The sequence below is a fragment of the Chaetodon auriga genome, chromosome 14 (genome assembly GCF_051107435.1).
Source record: "Chaetodon auriga isolate fChaAug3 chromosome 14, fChaAug3.hap1, whole genome shotgun sequence".
NCBI classification, from domain to species: domain Eukaryota; kingdom Metazoa; phylum Chordata; class Actinopteri; order Chaetodontiformes; family Chaetodontidae; genus Chaetodon; species Chaetodon auriga.
Genome location: NC_135087.1, coordinates 19,727,082 through 19,747,908, shown reverse-complemented (window position 1 = coordinate 19,747,908; position 20,827 = coordinate 19,727,082). Strand labels below are relative to the sequence as shown.

The following is a 20,827-nucleotide window of genomic DNA, read 5'->3' as shown; positions in this document are numbered from 1 at the left end:
GCTGGACTGATGAAGCCCATGCCTGCTGTGAAACGGCACGGTTGCCTCTGAGAGGCTCCTCATCCACTTCTTTCATCATTGATTTTTTTCTTTTCCTTCAGGTGTGTGTAACGAGGGATTTCCCACTTTTTCTTGCAGAAATCCTCTGTTAGAATAAATGGACCAGAAGCAAATTATAGGGCAACTTTATTTTATCTCCCCTCAAGAGTGAATAGTAACAGGTAACAAGGCTGAACAAATGTAAATAGTGTATATGTGGGGATATGTTTTTATAGCTCGCTGAAGGATTGATGTTTCTTTGTGACATACAGTATGTTGGATGTGTGTAACTTAGGTGTTTAGGGGTTAAGCATTATTGGTGGACAGGAGTTCAGAATAGTACACAGTAGCTGTAAAGGTCGACCTTGCGTTTCACAGCGTTACACTCAAGGTCTGTCTTTGTCTTTTACACATATAGATAGACAGAGATACAAATTGGCTAAAAGATACATAGACATGAGGGCACATTGCCTACACACACAGTCACACACTTACATTCGCTATTTCCCAAATCCTCCAGCTGCTCGAGCAGAACCACAGCTCTCCTAACACACATCACACAGACACACACTCCAAAGTCAGACAGATCCAGACTGTGAGCAAAATCAACTGTCATGTTTCCATGTGAATTGGATGTTTGCATTAATGTTTAATGCAAAGTGGAGGTATCCTGCAAGCTTAACCAGGTGCAGCAGGAGGGCCATCACATTATGAAAAGAATAAGGCTTTCTGAGAGACTCGTCCGACTGTCAGCTTACCTGTAAAATGAAGGAAGCGTTGACACTAAAACCATCAATGCTGTCCATGACGGATCATCCACACTGTGCTCCATTGTAACACGTTAACATACATTATGTCAAGTGGCAGAAGGCAACATAAGCCTGAAGAAAAGGAACTGTGAAGTACGTCTTGCAGTTTCATCATGTCGATGATAAAACTGCAAGACGTGCACACAAAAGATGAATGAAATATAACTCACTGCTTAGTTTGAGTAGCAAGCTGAGGCGATGGGAGACTGTGCAGAACTAAAATCACTGCACAGCTCGTGAGTATATTACTCATCGGAGCTGTAAAACAAAAGCTCTTTTTAAAGAAAACCTGCCTACACAAATTGTGTTGAGTTCTGAATAATTACTCCATTCTAATCCACCCACTATTCAGTAACCATTATCACATATCTATTAATATTTCTACAATAAAATGTCATTTTTTCATATTTCAGCATGTTAAATCTGCAGGGAATGAATGGAGCAGGATAAGTTGATCAGCAAGTAGACTGATCCTTTGGACTGCCTTTAAATAGTCATTAATGCACTGTATTTTAGAATAGTCTATACTCCAAGTACGATGCTACTCAACATGAAAATAACAGAACAGGATTGCATGATCTTCTTAGAAATGATCGTATCGGGCTTTCACATCAGAAACTGAAATTAACGCAGAGGAAGCATGTTTGAAAGTAGGTAGAGGGCAGTGTGGGACACCCACTTAGACAAAACTCCACTGAAGAGATGTCAAGGGACAAACTGTTGAGAGGCAACAGAGATGATTTACTACTAGTGGCTGTCCTGCTGTAGTGGAGGGGAATCACATCGAAAAGAGCAGGTAAGAGTCAGATTTCATGGAGAAAGAGAGACTGTTGGTGTGAAGAGGGAGCTGGAAGGACTGGCTGCCACTAAAGAGGGATGTTGTGTGTGTGTTTGCCTCCGTGTACACATGTGTGTGGGAAAGAGAGAGAGAGGGGGGCACAAAAGTAGAAACTGGCGGACGCAAGAGAGGAAGGAAAGATGGCAGGTCAAGAGACAGGCCAGATTTATAGAGCACCATTTCAGTTTTTAAAAGCCTGCCCACATTACATTAACTCAAGTGATTATAGGGGGAGTGGGCAGGCGTCGCGGTAAATCATGTCCACTTTCATACAGTGGCGGCTCTGCCTTGATGGATTGTGTTTGTTATTGGAGCCTCATGCAGAATGCGTGCAACATAGCTGAGATATTGCAAATTTCAAGGGGCAAAGGGAGAGCGAGTGTACGTCAGGGGATATTGTGTGGCAGTGTTTGATTTGTGGCCTCGCGTTGCTGCAGTTCAGAGAGGCTGTCAGCTGAGGGGATATTTTGAGTGTCTCCTCTTAAATAATATTTTCGGGCTTGATCTGTGACTTGCAGCTACGACATCAAAATTGTCTTCAGAATGTGTTTGCCAGCATGTTCCACATTTCCCCGCCGCCCTGTAATCCAGTTTCACTGACACACACACACACACACACACACACACACTGTACTTCTGCAAGAATGTGAAAGTCAATATTCTAAATTAATGGGTGGACGTGAGAGAGAGAATGTGTTAGTGTAATTTAAAGTTTGGCACATTTCCTCTCCAACACAAATACCAAAATAGTTCACTTGTTTTCCAACCGCAGAAAGCTGCCATCTTACCGAGTCCTTGATTCACAGTTTTCTCATTTTGCCTGCGCAACCCAGAATGTGTGAGGTATATTCAACTGTGCAACGATCATAAGCACATTTCAGTTGTCAAACCTTTCCAAGGAAGCTTCAAAATTATGCTCAATTAGGTTGAAAGAATGAGCTTGGAATAAATGTGTGCTATTAGCAGCATGCTGTCATACATTAGTTAAAAGTTCAGTTCATCTAGTTATCTTACTGGTCAGCCAAATGCACCAGTTGCAATAATGATGCATGTCTCCTCTTCACCAGGGTTGCAATGATTGCGGCTCCTGCTGCGTTCCCCTCTGTTATTGTTGCAACTATCTGCTGAACTTCAAGAAATGAGTCCCTCTGATCCCTCTGATGCACGCTGTCATGTCGGAGACGTGTAGCTGCCACTCTTTGGCTTGTGGGCTCCTTTGTTATGTGACGGAGGAGGAAGTTTGATGAAACGGTTGATCGTTTGAAATGATTTACTGCGTGCCCCAAGGAAAGAAGAGAAGTTGAGTTGGCCATTTCTCATTCTTTAAATGGTAGCTAACACAAGTGAGTCGCGGATGGTGCACACAACAATGTACAGTAAAAAGCACGCTGACGCCGCAATCATTGGCAGAAAATCCACCAACACTGCAGCTGGGAAATTGGTGGAAATTTGTTCTCCGATGGCAATAACATCCAACATCAGTTATCAAATGCATCAGCTGCAACCAATATGAACACTAGCATGGCAAGTTTCAAGACCAATTTGCCAAAAATGAAAATAATCTGTGCAGGTTTTCTCTCAGTGGAACCAGTGAAACATGGGATGCGTGAGATGCCGTCTGTCACTTTACCACATTCCTGGGTGTGACAGTGTGTCTGCCTATAATGTTGTTGCCTGGTTACAGAGTAGAAAGCAGGAGGATGCTGAAATCAAAGTGAAATTTGAAAATGACCCCTTCCTGATCTTCAGTCCCCTCTATCAAATGCAGCTGATTGTACAAATGTGGTGTGAGTGTGAAAATCAGTACTCGTGTCCTAAATGTAGTGGAGACAGTGCAAAGTGCTGCAGATTATAGAGGAACATGTGACATATACTGCAAGCAAGGCGGAGGGCCACAAGACACCATTCTTACACAACAAGCACTATCTTGATGACATGCAAAAGAATGACGATTTGGTTAAATATGTATGAGCAAACCGCAGGCTTTACGACGTCTGTTTGACTGTCATTATGGAAATCATACCATTGTAGTGCTGGTGCACACATGTGGGATGTGCAGCTGCCTTTACTCAATTAGGTCAGCGTTTCTTAGACTCAAGCGAGCCTGCACATTTCTCTGCTGAATTATTTTTGGATAGTTTTGAGCTGAATTCATTTGTATCAATTATTTCCATCCACAAACTACCTACAACTCCCTCCCTCCCTTTTTCTCCAGTGAGCTCGATCACTCTAACATGATGTGTGTGTCGCTTCAGCAGTTGCAGCTGCAGCTGAATGATTGGTGAGCAGTCGGGGACAAGCATGGTGTGGTGGCTGCAGGGACCCGAGCCCCCTGCCCTCCTGCCTCTCTTTGCCCCTCTGCTACAAATGAATAAATAATCCTTGTAATTATTGCTGGTATAGTTTTTGTCGCTGCTGCTGTTATTCCAGTGTTCATTATGTTGAGAAAGCCAGCCAAGACCTTGTTCAACAAGCAATGACATCACCATCTTTGGAGGTGCATTTACCTCCATCAGTGAATAAGTTGAGGAGGAGAAGTCTGCACTTTCTGACCTTTATGCCATCTGTCTGTCTTTCTTTGTGCGTGAGTGAGTGTGAACTTTCTTTCATATCCTAATGTAGGTGAACAGCTGTGGTTGAAGTGCATGTTTGTTGGAAGGCTTCATGACTGTTTCCTGATTAATTGGTTCCAATTAGTCAGTTAATGGGAGCAGAGTACACTGTATGGAGGCGTAGTAGCTGTATGTTGGAACGGCGAGCCTTGAAGCCGTGGAATGTAGAGCTTTTCTGGGAGTATTCCTTTCCATATTAAGGGAAACGTTTATGTCTTATTTCATCATATTGCATTATATATCTTGGCACTAACAGATGCCCCCACTGTAATCAGCTGCCTGTTGACTGTGGCTAAGATTAATGCATCTGTGTAATTAAATCTCCATGTTGGTTGTTTCATATTGCTTCCAGTGACAGAGCCTTCTAAAGCCTGAGAGAGGCAGAGAGCTTCATCTCCATACCTTTTGTTCAAGTCGGAAGAAGACGTACAGAATAGAATATTTCAGTTTGCCATCCAGGAGCATAGTGTGCGTGTATATGTGTGTGTTATGCATAGCTGAAGCCTACACTTGGTCGCTAGGAGATTTGCAAATAGCTGAGCTGAGCTGGTGAGGAATGAGGAGCACTATAGCTAATATCAAGGTGAGATCCAAGAGCAGAGCACTGCTACATTGTTCTGCCGTGCTGTTATATGATGCTGTTCAACACCAGCATACATGAAACACGAGCTAACAGTAAATGCGTGCCTGTAACTTTATATTGTTCTTTTCAGAGCACAAGTGTCTCTGATCTTATGCCTGAGAAAGTGGTGATAGCTCAGTGAGTCCATGGGAAACCACGGGAATTTCACCTTTATGAGTATCACCTTTTGTGCATATAGAGTGGCCTTTGAAACTTGCTCTTTGATGAATGATTCATATGTGGATGAAATATCAAACTGGATAGTTCATTATACTCACACACGCCAACATGTCAGTTGTCTCCTGGGTGATAGAGGCGCTACAGAACTAATCAATGCCTCGATCATTGAGCCAATTCAGATATTGTTTGTTGGGCGCTTTGATGATGTAACGAAGCAAACACCCCAACGTCATGGTCAAACACTTTGAAGTCAACGAAGAGATGCCGATGAGCTCCGTAATTTATGTTGCATAACACGAAATGCAGATTCCAGAAGTAAAATTCATGCTCTGATTGTTCAGCCTAATCATTTCAAACTTTACTCCATCACAGTGGAGGAAGAATGGACATAATTTTATATATATATATATATATATATATATATTTGAATATTATTTTATTTATCAGGTAAGTGATGGATTGATGATTTGACTTCTTCTTTTACACATTTTTATATATTTATGCAACAAATACTGTGAAAAATCTACATGCAGAACAGTTTGAGAGGCTTGATGCAATGCTGTTTTCAGACATAACCGAGACGACTGTGCTGAAGTTATTTGTGTATTTATTTACATGCTGAATTTGCTGTTTGCAGTTCTTCCTCGCAGTGCACCCATGGATATACACACAACTACCGCAGGATTATTTTGATACTGAAGACAACTTAGAAAGTGATGATTCTCGGGCAGGTTCTGGAGTTATGAGGAGTGCCTCTTTTTCTGTGAATCCTCAGCGGATTTATGGATGTTTATTTGCGATGGACATTAGAGATATCACCAGAGATGAGTCACACTGAATCTAAAAATATATGCATCATGCCTGCGTGTTCAGATTTGACTGACTTTGATTCATGACTTCAAGATGAGGCTTTATTGCCTTCATGAGCTGTGCATCACAGCCACTGCAGCTGCTGCTGCTGCAGCTGTTGACTGTGACTATAAGCAGTCTAATCATTGTTGTTTCCAAAACTGCAGAATGCACCTGGCCCTTTCACCTCACGCTGTATCTCCGGCACTTTCTCCTTGAAAACCTTTATCTCTAAAACTTTGTTAAAAGCTGCAGTTTCATGTTGACATACTGTAGCTGCACACTACCTGGTCTCTACCAGCAGAGAACAAAGCTCTGGCAGAAGTCACTATCGTTATGTGGTGGGTGAAAACAGAATTCTGAGTATGCTGTGAGTATGAGATATGGTGCCTCTGTGGTGGTGCAAGAGCCTAAATTTCTATGAGTCCAATTTTTTTTTGCCAAATCCCTGCATTTCTACAGTCAAATGCGCGGGAGCTCACAGTGGGCCATGCACAATAAACATATGCATAAAAGTGTGAGGGCATGTTGCATTATTAATTAAATTAGTGCTTCCATCATTAAATCAGACACCCTGTGGTCACAAACTATTTTACAGAGCATAGCAAATGAGACTGGAGAACTTTTTTTTCCCCAACTTTAGATACTCCTCTGTGAATAAGTCATTTTTATGCATTATTTGTGAATGCTCGGCTGCCTGCTATGTTAAGAGGTGCTGCTGTATGTTTGAGAGCACAACTGGTGCAGCAAAGCCCCAGACAGAAAAAGGACGCCAGCGTACAAGAGCAAAATCATTTTCATTAATGAGCATCAGTGAAGCCCAGCTGACGTCTTCATTGTCACTTTGCAGCCCTTTCTTCCCCTGGATAACAGTTCCAGACGGGAGCCTTATGATCCATTTCTTTGATAAAATCACTTGGTACACGCCTTGGGAGACGAAACAGTGCTTAATCGTACTTTGAATTGCGGGCATATGTGTCAAACAAACATACATGACTTAGAGGAGCCTCTTAAGTGCTGTCAGAAGGCATTCCTGTGATGCTATTTCAGGGCTTGGTGTTTGGCTTAGCAGATATTTCATCATATGTCTCTGATCATTGCAAAGTTTACTGTATTAGCATCTCATTTACACACGCTGCATGTTTAACATCCAGAACAAACAGTTAATCTAGATGTTTCTCATGTGTCACTATTCGTAACCTCTGTTCAGCTAAAATATTTACAATATTAAACTGCTGCGTATTGCACTGTTACTCGTAATCTAACCTTTTTTTACTTCTAAAATCTGCCCATTACTGCTCATTAGCCATTTCTACCTCTCTGCAGGTTGTAATGCTGTCATCTCCCCTTTAGAGTTCAGTGACAGCTATCCGAGAGGGAGAGGCGAGTTTGCTGAGATAGCCTCTTTCTGCAGAGAAGAGGTTGCATCACTGGAGGCCTTAATTAATATGCCACCTAGTGCTTGTTGTTGGCTTTAAGTGGGGGATAAGTTGCTTCTAAGAGGCTTTCTGCGTTTGTCATAAGATGTTGGTACAGGAATTTTTTTGGGCATAAACCCTGTCTTGTAAACAAGCAGGGATTTTGACTCAACTGTAGGATGCAGCTTATTAACTCGGAGTGCTGCCCGTGAAACCTGACTTAACACGAACACTTTAAATCTGCCTCCTCTGTTTAACCCTGTTTAACCTTGGATGCTCGCTGCTTACAATGAGACCTAAACCTTAGAAAAACGTGTGACCTCTATTAATGTAGATGAGATATTTATGAATTATTTAAGGTTACCACAGAGAGGAATCTTTAATTAGGAAGTGGTTACTGCCTGGGCTCTGTTGGCAGAGGTCTCCAGTGTGAAGTGTGATCAGTGGAATAGCATGTGTGCAAATCACTGTGTACACACGTGTGTTTTGGGGTTGGGAAACAACGTGTCTGGAATTCTGCGAAGGTCTTAATGGAAGTTGGAGCGCTTAGTGGACATGAGGGCCCCTCTGATGGAAATCAATGCAGCCTTTTGTAGCAGAGAGAGCAGCCAATTCCAGGCCTCAGCTGCCTGATGTGGTGCTGGCAGACTTAGACGAGCATTTAATGACGCGTCACTGGGCCGGACAGGTAATCAATTTATTTAGGCAGTAATGTATGTATCCCAAGGTAAATCTTTAATTAAGGGCCAAAAAGAAGAGGACAATTGTTATGCAGAAGGCCAAGGAGTATGAAAATCAAACAGCATAAATGGATGGCCTTCTCATTTCCCTTTTAATTAGCTGGAATTACTGGAGACTCCAAGCATCTTTAGTTAAGCATGGTCTTGTCACCCCAGCAAGGCTCATAAGCACAAGGCAAGCTTCTGTGACCAAGATGAAGCCTGTTTAACTTGAGTGCAAACATTGCAGAAGAATGGGATTCCAGTGAAGACCACACTGGTTGCCAGGCCTTGTGTAGACCTACAGATCCACAACATGTATACTTACCGCCCCCCCTTTTCATGGCTTAATTTCTGAATTATTGCCCCATCATGAAAAACAAAGACCACAAGCACCACATATATCAAGTGTATACTGCGTCATCCCCCGTGTTTAAGTGCCCCATATTTGGAAGGTTTTTGCAGGCCTTTGGAACTATCCACTTCAGTCTCTTAAACAGATGTGGAGATGGACATTTGAAAGATTGAGAGTCAAAAAAAGACAGGGGGATGGACAAGTCTCAGAGAGAGATGCAAGCAACAGGCTGAGTCAAGCCTCATTGGTTAATCCACTAAGCATTTGAAGATTTCAAAGTGTGGGTGGGACAGAATTAGACTGTTCACTGAGCTGAGATACCTCCCCTCCATAGTGGTGAGTTGTACATAGAGTGCTGGCTGTGTGCACATGAGTGTATATGTGGCCATATACTGGTGTGGGTAAAAGGCTTATCAAAAGTAATTTTTTCAATGAATACATCTTGAATGACGTTATTTTCATTGGCAGCAACCAAAGAGAGAAAAACAAAATGATAAATTGTTCAAAATCTTTGTGTTAAGTTGTGTTGACACATTATCTTTTTAGATTTAACATTTGCAAGAAGTTTAATTAGAGACGCACCTGCCCTCATTCAATAAACATTTCTCCAAATTAGCTCAGAACCTCTCTGTGTCTGATTTATGAAATTGTCACAACAGATCTAAGTGAGTTGGGATGCAGTTAATTAATTGGATTCAGGTGTGAAAATAAGAATTGGCCACACCAATCTCCTTACATCCCTGCTTTTTTTCCTATTTGATGAAATTCCAATAAAACCCTTGTTATTCCTCATTGCTACTATGTTAGTTAGGAGCTTATCTCAAACTGTAGCACTTGGATGTGAACACAATATGTGATTTTTGCGAAGGAAATGTTCATATTTGGAAACTTGTAACCTGTAACTCAGCAGTGAGATGCACAAGGCCACTGAATTCGCTTTGGTTTGGTCTGGATTGGTGTCTCCAGTTGGACACAGCATGCAAAATAGTTTCTCCAGACACACAAACACAGGACAAATCCTCCTCAGACACCTGAACCACCTTCACCGGCTCCTTTTTAATGCATGTTTGTACTCTGAGCTCCCTCCAGATGCCTGTTCTCCTCCCCCTGTGAAGGTGAGCTAATACTGTAAAGGATTGGCCACGTGGTGGAGGGAGAACACACACACAAGCTGAAGTAATCTTCACTCTGGGTGTGTTTTATTTGTAGTTTGCAGCCCACAAACAAGCAGTTCAGGCTGGTTTTGGTGAGGCTGTGAAAAGAAAGAGCTGTTTAAAAAGGAATAAATGAATAAGGAATGAAGGAGGTCAGCAGGTCTGCACGTGAACTCAACCGACCTCCAACTCCAACCATGAACTGCCCTGTGGAGGTTCTACCCCTTGCTTAAAAACAAGCTCATCCTGCAGGAAAACCAAGGTTAGACCAAACTTCATAATGAACGAAGACATTCATATAACATTTCAATGTGAAGACAGTAGAAATAATTTTTAATTATCATTCTAATTGTTCTAAATTACAAGCATGAACAGTAGAGGTTCCCTTTTCCTTGTATCAATGACAATGGCGGTGCAGTCCAAGTTCCCTCTATTATAGTCCACTGGATGCTCTCACTTCCTGTTTGGTGATTTGAATCCTACTGCCTTGGGATGATGATTAAGCAATGATTAAGTATACCTTACCATCTATTACTTCTACTTCTACTACTCCTATCTTCTCTGTATCACATGACTGTATTGAGCACATTGACAGTCTAAAATACAGTTGAAAGAATATCGTGTATCGTAACTCTAAATCAGCATTACCTCTTATACTCAATGTAATATTTTCCAGTATCATTTTAAGACAAATGAAAGAGTATAAAATATATAACATAACTATTAAGATCAATGGTGGATTAGACAATGTTAGCAGCTATTGTCGGTATAACAACTGAGCGGAAGAGTAAAGTTTACCTGAAGCAATTAGCTAATTATAATAGGAAATAAACAGAATAAATATGACACAGTGGATAGAGATGTTGCTGAAGTGGTCCTCTGTGTTGACTGCAGTAGTCTGTGTGAGCGTGTTTTGTGAGTGTGACTGGCTGGCTACCCCCCCCACCACACCAGGCACCTATGTAGCTTCTCAACTCTAAAATCTTTGGAGCGCATTTTGGATTCACCATATATTTTTGTAAAACTAGCAATATTGTAAATTTACACAGCTGATTTCTTGGCTCAAAAATTCTCAGATGTGAATTTAGTGATGAAATAACATATGAGAAAAAATCGAAAACATGCTTGAGTGTGGTGTTAGAACTGTGTGCCTCGCAGTCTGAAGAGATGCAATGCATTTTGGGGCAGTTGAGTGTGTCTAGCCACCTTATGCTGCATACTCAGAAATTCTTGTTCATCTAGTGTACATCCAGGCACAAAATAGACACAGATTGAATTTGGAGTTGCATTTAACCGATAACTGAATTTGAGTTAAATGTATTTATAAATAAACAGTGTGGTTTTTCATCTGTAATGTGGACACTGGAAGGATCTGAAATGACTGTTTGTCACCAGATTAGCACGTTCATGCCCTGATATACTAACAATTTAGCCACATAGGGCTGGGCTACAGAAATAAGATTGCAGATCTTCTGTGCCTGTAGGATGGCATAAATAGAACTGAGGAAACTAGAATGTGCTTTGACAGTGTCCAACCTCCTGTCATAGGTTACAGCTCAGCACAAAGATAAACACATGCTAAGGGAGACTCATTTTGACTGCGTGTAAAGACAGTTCAATTGTTGTATGCTTTAAGTGAGATACTGAGGGTCATCTCCCTTTTTATCACAGGAATCTGCCACAAAACATGGACCACTACTATTATACTACCAAATCACATGTATAAATAGATAAGAAGCGGGGAAAGTGTCTCTCCAAGGCAGCCACAGTGCTGTATGTCTGCCTCAGGCCTTCTCTACCTGTTCATAAAGTACATGTCAAAATTATTGAATATCGGGACATCGACAAAAACAGCCAAAAGTGCCACTCCTATGACAGCCAATCTAGCCAGCTACCTTGTCCACGCCTGTCTGTCAGTCAGTCTACCTCGCACAACACACAGTGAGTCAGTCAGCCAGTCTGCTCCCCCAGCAGCTCTTCAGCCTGTCAGTAGCTACAGCGAGCAGGCAGTCAGCTCTAGCAGCAGTCTGCCAGCTCATGCGATATCCAACCAGCAGGCCAGTTTTCCCTGTAGCAACAGCTGTTGAAGCCAAACCGTGCTCTCTGTCTGGGACACGGTGAGCTCCTCTCACCTGGCCATCAGGGGGGGAAAAGAAGGGTCACAACAGGGTGCTGTGATGTCCACCTTTGAAACGCGACAGCCTCATGCTGGCCCAGGCCAACTCCTCCACTCATTTTTATGATTCATTCGTACAAACCATTTTCATTTTTATTCATTGATCCTTGTCTCTTGACTCTTTGATAAATCCTCATTTTCTAATCTTTCTCATGTTCTCATCTTTTTTTAAATTATTTTTTTAAAGCCATGCTAAGTCTGCATAGACGTGCTGATTTGACGTCACACCATCGTCTCCTGAAAAACACACTGATATTGTGCTTGACCTGACTTCCATTCTTGTGAAAATGTCACTTTGTTTTCACTCTTATTCTTGTCATTTCATGTCACAGTTTAAGGACAGCCATCCTTTTTTAAGGTTAAAGGATTGTATTTTAGAAAAGGTAAACATTTCACTGAAATGTTAGCCACTTCAGTTACTTACATTCTTCTTCTCAACAGGTAGGATCTGGCTATTGATTTGGTATCTGTAGCAGGACAACTACTGTGTGAACATGTTAAGCACTAAGTAAGGGATAATGCCCATAATCAGGAATTAATGGGCAACACAGAGGCCAGAGCCTTGCCTCAGAGGAGTCCATTAATTCCTGATTATGGACACCTCAAAGGCCATTATCGCTTATACCATGCTCACGTGCCAATGGTTAAAAAAAAAAACAAAACTTAAGACCATTCATTGCTAATTTCATGTGTTTTGCAGTCAAGTTTTTCAGCAGCCATGACTCAGTTTCCATGGCAACACATGAGGGATCGACCAATATTTGGCACAATCATTACCATCCCATAAGGTTCTTATGCAATGGAACATGTGACACCACTCCAGTAAATAGGACCAACGTCAGATATGACTAACATTGACAGTATGTTTGAGACTAGCTGGCTAGCCAGCCATGTCACTGACCCCAAAATCAGCATCAAGATTTTTATGAACAAAAAACGGACCGTGTGTACTGTCAGCTGCAGCCTGAAGTAGTGAGTTGAATAGCAAATGGGAAGTGAGATGATGGTTTATGTGAGACTATCAATGAGTTCAGAGGGACAGCTTCTGTGTTTCAGACACCCTCTAAAGGGGTTAAGAGAATGAAGGCACTGAAGGACAATACTCTGTGTTAAACTGAAGATATTCAGATTTCTTTTCAAGGTCTGACTGGTGGAGGCTGGTGTCTTTAGTGCTTTTCATGTAATGTTTAAGTACAGAATTAAACATATCAGCACTGCTCACCTAGAATCTGGTGTCATTCATGACATTGAATTCAGTTAAATGAATTAATACCGGCCCTCAGACTCTTTTGACTGGCAATGTGGTACTCCATCCCCACTTTGGTGGACTGGACAGTGGCATAAAACTCCAACAGGATCTCAGAAGTGGAGTTCGTTTTTGTGCTTGGGGTGTTCTTGTGGGTTAATCTAATCTTTTTCACCCTCTGTTTCATTTCATTCTCTCTGCATTAACTCCTTGTGCCTTTTGTCCCTTTTCTTTCCAATTTCCCTCTCTTCAGCTGCATCCCAGTTATTAAATGTTGTCATGTTCTCCAAATAGGTTAAAAGAAATGCTGTAGTTGCCCATTGTAGTAATTACATGTTAGCTTGTTAACGTGTTGCAATAAACTGTACACTGAGGCTTTGACTGCATCCCAGGCTGCACATTCATTTAGAACAGTGACCAGACACTGCAACTACTTAGTGGGTGGCTATTAGCAGAAATTAATGGACACCCTGCAGCCAATCAAAATTGAGTGCTCACCCAGGCCATGGTATAATTGTATAGAATTGACATGTATCAATTGTACGAGTTGACATCTTATCGAACCCAGAGGCTTGTTACTGGAAGAGCGTTTGCATGTCTCAGGAAGGTCAGCATACTGTTGATCTCTGCTCTGCTGTGGCAAAACAGACATAAGCTACTTGAGAAGTGAATTGTCAGCCAAGAGGAGAAAATAAAGATTAAGACCTTGGATATTAACTCTGCTAAACTATATCTCTTATTAACAGTATAACAATTCTTAGGGTTACAGATGTAGCATTTGCATAATCCATTCTGACATGGATCAATGGAGAGGGCCCTTGAAACAACAGAAATCCTCTTCAGGTCATCTGCTGTATGTGTGACTGGAAGTTATGTTAAGGAAGAATAAACCCTGAACAGTGTGTCTTATTTGGCCTAAACCAAAATGTGCTCTGTTCAGCGCCATGAAAGGCAGAATTTTCGATTAATCGCTCTTTAAGGCTCATTTGAAATGACTGCAGGATTTATGCAGGAGTCTCCTTCCTAGGCAGTCGCGTATTGGTCTGTGACTGTGTGCTAATTAACCACAGGCTAAGGACAAAGTGAGAGGGATGGTGTGTGTGCGTGTGTGTGTGTGTGTGTGTGTGTGTGTGTGTGTGTGTGTGTGTGTGTGTGTGTGTGTTGGCAGTGTGGTGAGGTGGGGGTACAGACGTATTAGAGAAAGTTGTTGCATCTGCTTTACAGTAACAGACTTGTGTTCGATCTTGCGATAATTACTCTGAGTTTAGAAGGTGAGAACAGAGTCGGGCAAAATCAGACAAACCCTGTCCCCAGGTAATTATACAGCCCATCGATATCCAATAACCAATTCATATGGGCACTTTTTTAAATGATGACTCAAGTTTATTGTGTCACCGCTCAAGTTTTACAACTATGAATCTGCAGTACTAATGTTTTAGAGGTTCATTGACTTAGAAATGCATGTTTTTTTATTATGAAATGTTGAACGCTAAGGTCAAATACCACACTATAATTCTGTAAAATACATTCTAATCACAGCAGGACTATCACTTTGTCATGCTCAAGCCACCAGTGGGAAGGGTTTTATATTGTTTAAGATCACACAGCAACATGTTTGAATGGCATATCATTGTTAAATTGAATGTTGTGATGTTTTAATAATGGTTTGCTCTCTTACGTCTGTGTGACATATGCTCTGGAAGTAAGATATGGATTTGCTGTTTTTGCAGATGAACAACTGACTGGCAGGACTGCCGCTGACATTCCTAGAGGGTACTGGAGCTTCTCCTGGGTGGCCGAGGACAACCTGAGTTTTCTCAACGACTCTATGCCCATGTCAGGTGAGTCGGACATTGTCAGCCCTCCTCAGACAGATGGACAGGCTAAGGCGTTTCTGTCGTCGAAAGATCCTTTGCTCCCAATTGGCCATGACACCTGGCATCAGCTCTCCATCAGTGCACATAAACGTCTCTGTCTCGCCTGCCCTCCACCATCAGCACTGGCATCGGCACAAAGCTGGGTGTGTGTTGCTCAGCCTGTCCATGACCCACTCAAGGACCCAGATAAATACAACTTCTGAGTAAACATTGCAAGCACATTTGGAACCTTCCGCAGCGCTTACAGAATTAGTCATTTCTAATTTCTGTGGGGAGCCGGGCTGGTTATAGTGGTGAAAATAACAAAATACAGCAGATAAAGTAAAACTGTAAGAATATTATGTCCGTTTAATTTACACATAAATGTGACCATGTTTACATGTTTATAGAATCCATATTTCACAAACATGATAAAAAAAAAAGAAAGAAAAATGACAAACAAAATGAAACATGTATTAAATTTCAGGCATAAAGGAAACGAGAACAGGAAGTTGCCACAGTGTACTTCTTTGTCATGTCATAAGAAAAACTGAACCGAAGACATAGAAACGTGATGGCAACGAATGGAGGAAACACAGATAAAGTTAGCAGAAGTCTTTTAAGAGGACTCGCATTTGATTGATTTTACTGTAATGAATGTGGATAAAGTAGTTTAATTAAAGAAAAAAATTCTTCAAAAGATGCCATTTAAAATTGTGGCAAAGTGTGGCCAAAATATTAGCTACTAATTCTGAGCAATCAAAGTTCATTACATTTTTTTTTTCCTCTTCAATCTTTCCAAATAATCCAGGCATTAAGAACCAATTTTTCATGTGTTAACTTTATTTAAAGTTACAAAATCATCCAGTCCTCTGAAGCTGTGACAAACACAAGGACAGGGCTTGCATACTTAATCGACTTTAAAGGCCAAACATAAAGTCAGAGGGACGACAGATAATACATTAATCTTCTAAAACTGCAAATACGGTAAGGTGTGCAATGCAGTTCCCTATATAGGATATTATCATGGATTCACGGTTACTTAAAATGACAATTCCCTCTAATGTGAATCCTGACCGTAAAACAAAAAAAAAAACAAAACTCAAGCGCTATTGTTTCCCTGGTGCGCATCATATACACTGTAAGTGAAATAGCAAGTCTAAAAGCAGCATGTATGCTAAAAACACACGAGTGGCTACTATGTGATTATAGTGGATAGTTCACTTATCTGAAGCCATATGTCAGAGATAATCACAATCACTTCACTGCAGTTAGTAAAACAAATGTGTTGCGACTCCTGTTGTTCAGCTTCTAAAAGGACACTAAATATAAAAGTCTGTAAAGAACTAGAGCAGCAGCTTCCTGGATTTCCAAATTGGGATTATGCTGAGGGCATGAAATCTGACTCACTATCCTAAACTATGAGTAGCTATCTGCCTGATCAGTAAATCAGAGTTTCATTTAAACACTTTATGAAAGCGTTTGGAAACAGGTGAATTACACTGTTTTGAATATCCAGGATGGTTGTAATTAACAAATGTGTCTTGCGTTGCAAGTGCAGCTCGTAGCTCCTGTGGCATTTCATCGCAGCACATTTTCTGTAAGAGATTTGCATTGCAGATTGGAAGTTTGTCTGTAGTGCCCCCGTTTTGCTGTTGTTTACCGCATTGTTTCATTTGACACACATTTCAGTTACAAATGGACATTTCTAAACATGGACTGACTCAATAATGTCTCGTGCAAAGTCATTGTGCATGTGTTACGTGAAGTGATTGAGCAGCCTGTTTAGAGCAGTCCTTGAACCCGTCATAGTCTGTCTCTCTTCTGTATACTGATAAGCTAGATCTTAGTCTTCTGTATTACCCAGTGAGTGATGGGTAGAGTAACCTAGCAGGATTCTGGATGGGTAGGACTTAAGTAAGACAAACTGAGGCAACAAAGGAAACGAGTAAGCGCTCACAGCTGCTAAGCAAAACCCTGGTTTAAGTTGGGCAAAGTGTGTTAAGTTACTAGCTCAGTTATAAGCCCAAAGTTTTGGATTGTTCAGTGACCCTGTAAAACGAGAAACTGAGCCTTGTTTCAAGCTGTTTTAGTTTGTTAATTTCACGTAATTGGTGCATGCATTGGTCAATATATGTAAACTGGGTTCATATAGACATTTGCAGTTTAGAAACTGGAGAGATTAATCAATGTTTGTGAGTTTGTGAACAGTGTGTTTTGTTTGCTGCAGTACAGGTGCTGCTGCCGGTTTTCCAGAGGTGTTTCACTGCTGCATAAGGAAATTACAGAAGAAGGAAGGGTCACTGTGTAATGCATGAACACACATTGGTGCCATGTTTGAAAGCTTTCAATGTAATTAGCATTAGCACTTTCCAAAACCTTTTTGTTGTTTTCAGTTATTATCGCAATGGGGATTTGAAAGTGTGAAGCACCTGTTTTGTGATAAATATTTGCCTCTTTTGCTTCATTTACATCTTGTGGTTTTGCATTTCCCTCACATTGATCATATTATGATATGTATAGAAACTAATGGGCAATAGTTGTTGCTAAGGCAATGCAAGCACTATAAGCTCACACAGACAATATAGCTATTGTTTAAGATGTCCAGGCTTCTCTGCACCACATCCAGAGTTATGTGCTCTATTTGTTGTCATAGTACAGCCCTCACCAATTCACCTCCCATGCAAAGTGTATTTTTAGTTGATGTTATGAGATATGCTACAACATACTATAACATGAGTATAAACATTGAAGCTTTATATTAGATTTGTAATATATGATTGGCAGGTCTATTTAGCTTTTAAATCAAACTTTTAAACACAGGAATGTAACAAACCAGAAGGTACTGTCATGCAATTAAACACATGACTTGTGGAGACAGAAATGGTAAATTAATGCTACTCTGACATGTGTCTGCACACACACGCCACTCCTGCATAAGTCAGTGCTCCACTTGGTCCACCCTAGGCTAAAATGTCTGGACATGCCAGTGGCTAAAAGGCTGCAATTTACACTCCATTACCAGATTTTGTGTTTGCTGTATGATACACAATGGCAAAAGTTTGAGATTTACATGGGTTTCATTTGCAAGCATCATTTTCTGTCGTACCAGCTTTAATGAGCCATATTTTGCAAGCAGAAAGCAAGCTGGTACGTTTTGGCATTACGTTCCATAAGCTCCATCATACATGTGAAAGCAAGCTCTTAGTGGAGTGAGAAAGCAAACCTGTTGGGAGGAAAGGATGGAGGAGAAAATATGGAGGTGTGAGCAATGGTTGTAATAGATGCATCTGTCCACCATGTCAGTGTCACGTTTTGCGTGACCAAGGCGTGAAAAGGACATTCCACAGTCAAGGCAGCAGGTTGGACTTTCAAAGCACAGCTTGTTGAGAAACATTTCAGGTGACAGTTGTCACCTGAAACATCAGTGGGTCTATTTCACATGTAGGTGTGGGACTGGGAGCAGGAGGCTTCAGCCCAGGTCAGTTTCTACACCACGTCAACAACACCAGCTTCAGAGGCTAAAATACACAATTGGCGGTGCATACGTAGAAGGGCATTCAGAGAGCGCAGACCTCCACTGAGGCCTGTAGTCCACTCCTCTATGTAACGCATCTACAAGCACAAACTTCAGTGGTTCAGTGGTTATCACTTGTTCTTGTGAAGCATAAAGTTTGAATAATTTTTCCTTAGTATCTCTGATGGAGTTTACTGAAGACAATTCATATGTAGATGTGATTAAGATTATAATTAATAGCATGATATGTGTGTACTTCCATCTCCATAGCCTTTTTTTTTTTTTTGAGTAAAAAGCGTTCTTCCACTTATGATGATGTTACAGCTGTACCGGTTCTCCCATGAAACCAAGAGCTCCATAACAGGTGCTTTCTGTATGAAGTCTGACAATGTGTTGGCTATCCAGGAGGATTACTGGTACCTGTGAATGTGGACTGTGATATCGAATCATATTTCTACAATAAGCTATGTTTTGTTACTCCGGAACTTGTTCTGCCAGGGTTTGCCCTATCTCACGGTGTTAATGAAAGCAAAAAATAATGTGTGTATCCACCCACACCCAATTTAATAGGCTCTTCCTTGGCCCATGCTACACCCTTCCACCAAGGTTGGAAAATCAGGTCAGTAGTTTGTCCATAATCCTTCTGACAGATAAACAAACCAACAATCCAGACAGAAAACAGAACATCCTTGGTGGAGGTAAGGATGAACAGGTGAAGGATGAACAGACCTGTAGGAATATGTACTATGAACAAACTAGTCAATAAACAGAAGGTAGAGGACCTTTCTACACATTGCTGTTGGTAGAGTAATGATTTCCAGTAATGACTGAAGCTAGCATGGCTGAGCTAAAATTGACATTAGAAGCAGTCTGAATCATAAGGAAAGTGATCTTAAGACCTGAGCGCAGTATTACAGCCCTGGGTATGAGCATCTGCCTAAACAGGCTTATTTAGGCAGAGGTGCATCCTTGTCACATCAGACTCTCAAAGCCCATCCACATCACTTGGCGGCAACAGCTCCAGTGTGATTTTTTTTGCCCCTTTCTAACCTCTTGGAGAATGGCAGGTCATCCTATAAGTGATGATTCAAAGTCGCAACATCCTTGACTGTGAAACCCCCGGACCTTGAGTCAGCTGCCTATGGCTGTGACAGCCTGCAGTGGACCTAACTGTAATTGGTGTCACTTAGAAAACGGATCACCCCACCATTTTTGGAATCAATCAATCTGTCATGCCAACAGCCAATTGCATTTTCTATTATTTCATATCATGACAGCACTGACCTCTCATCTCTTGTATGTTAGCAAACCACAAGAGGAGGTTTTTTTCCTCTGTGCAGTGATTAGCGAGGCGAGCGTGATCAGCCAGCGTAATGTGGCTGGACCAGGAAGGGTCACATCTGGGCAGTAAAAGCCAGATGACTACAAATGCTCCAAATGAATAATGGCACAGTTCAGCGAAACAAATTAAATCCTGATTACCACAAATGTTGTGGAGTTTGCCAAAATGTTTATTAAACGTACAAGAACAAATAGAATATGTTCACTTGTGCAGCATTTCACGTCTGTTATTAAACTGTCTTCTCCTCCAATGGTAACTGATGCATGTGTGGCCATATTTGCGCCCTGTGTTTCCATGCCTGCGGGGATCAAATGTTTTCTCAAGCTAAGATGATAAAAGCCCTTCAGAGTGAAGACATTTCAATGCTTATTTACTTCTTGGCGGAGCTTTCAAAGGTTAGGTGGTGTTGAATTGTGTTACGTAGGACAGCTTCAGAGGCTGCTGAGGAAAAGGTTTGGGAGAGGGCATGTCTCAACACATGGCATGGTGACCATGGCTTTAGGCTGCAGTGATAGATCTCAGCTTTCCCTACAGCATCTGCTGTCCGCTGGCATTTATTACCAACTACAAAAGCCAACACAGAGTGACTGGATACTCGCCACCAGCTGCCCTATACTCCGCCTCCCTCCCTCTCTCCTGTCTCCATGCTTCCATTAGCAGCCTTTAGCTGCAGGGGCTACACAGTAAGCCAGCTTCCTTATTTGCATTTCAGTGCTGTTTAAATGATTCGGTTGCCATTGTGTGTCACTAATGTCAGTAATATCAGAGCCCCCCTGACCTGAACTCTCTACTGCCTCCCACCTAAAGTGTGTCATCTTCCCGTGGGAATAGCAGCCTGTTGCCACATTCTGTTCAGCAGAACCTTTCCCATACGCCATCTTTCTCGCTCTAGACCTATTCTCCTCATCGAGATGGATTGTCCTGGTTCAGCTGGGGCTGCCAGCTGTAACAGAGGCACTCAGATGGATGCTAGCCACTTGAGGAGTTGCCGTGCTCTACAATAGAACATCTGCCTCACTCAGCTGTTAGTGCTGTTCTTGTGTAATGAGACACAGAAGTGGAATAAAACACATTTGCAAAGATGGGGGGGTATAA

General features: G+C 41.6%; 1 protein-coding gene across 2 annotated transcripts in view; it reads left to right on the top strand.

The window, feature by feature from the left end:
• alk (ALK receptor tyrosine kinase) overlaps nt 1–20,827 on the top strand; it is a 310,918-nt gene that overhangs the window by 111,356 nt on the left and 178,735 nt on the right. For both annotated transcript variants that reach the window (XM_076748574.1, XM_076748573.1), the window contains exon 2: nt 14,748–14,858. In XM_076748574.1, coding sequence (XP_076604689.1) covers nt 14,748–14,858 — 111 coding nt within the window. The remainder of the gene's footprint in view (nt 1–14,747; nt 14,859–20,827) is intronic.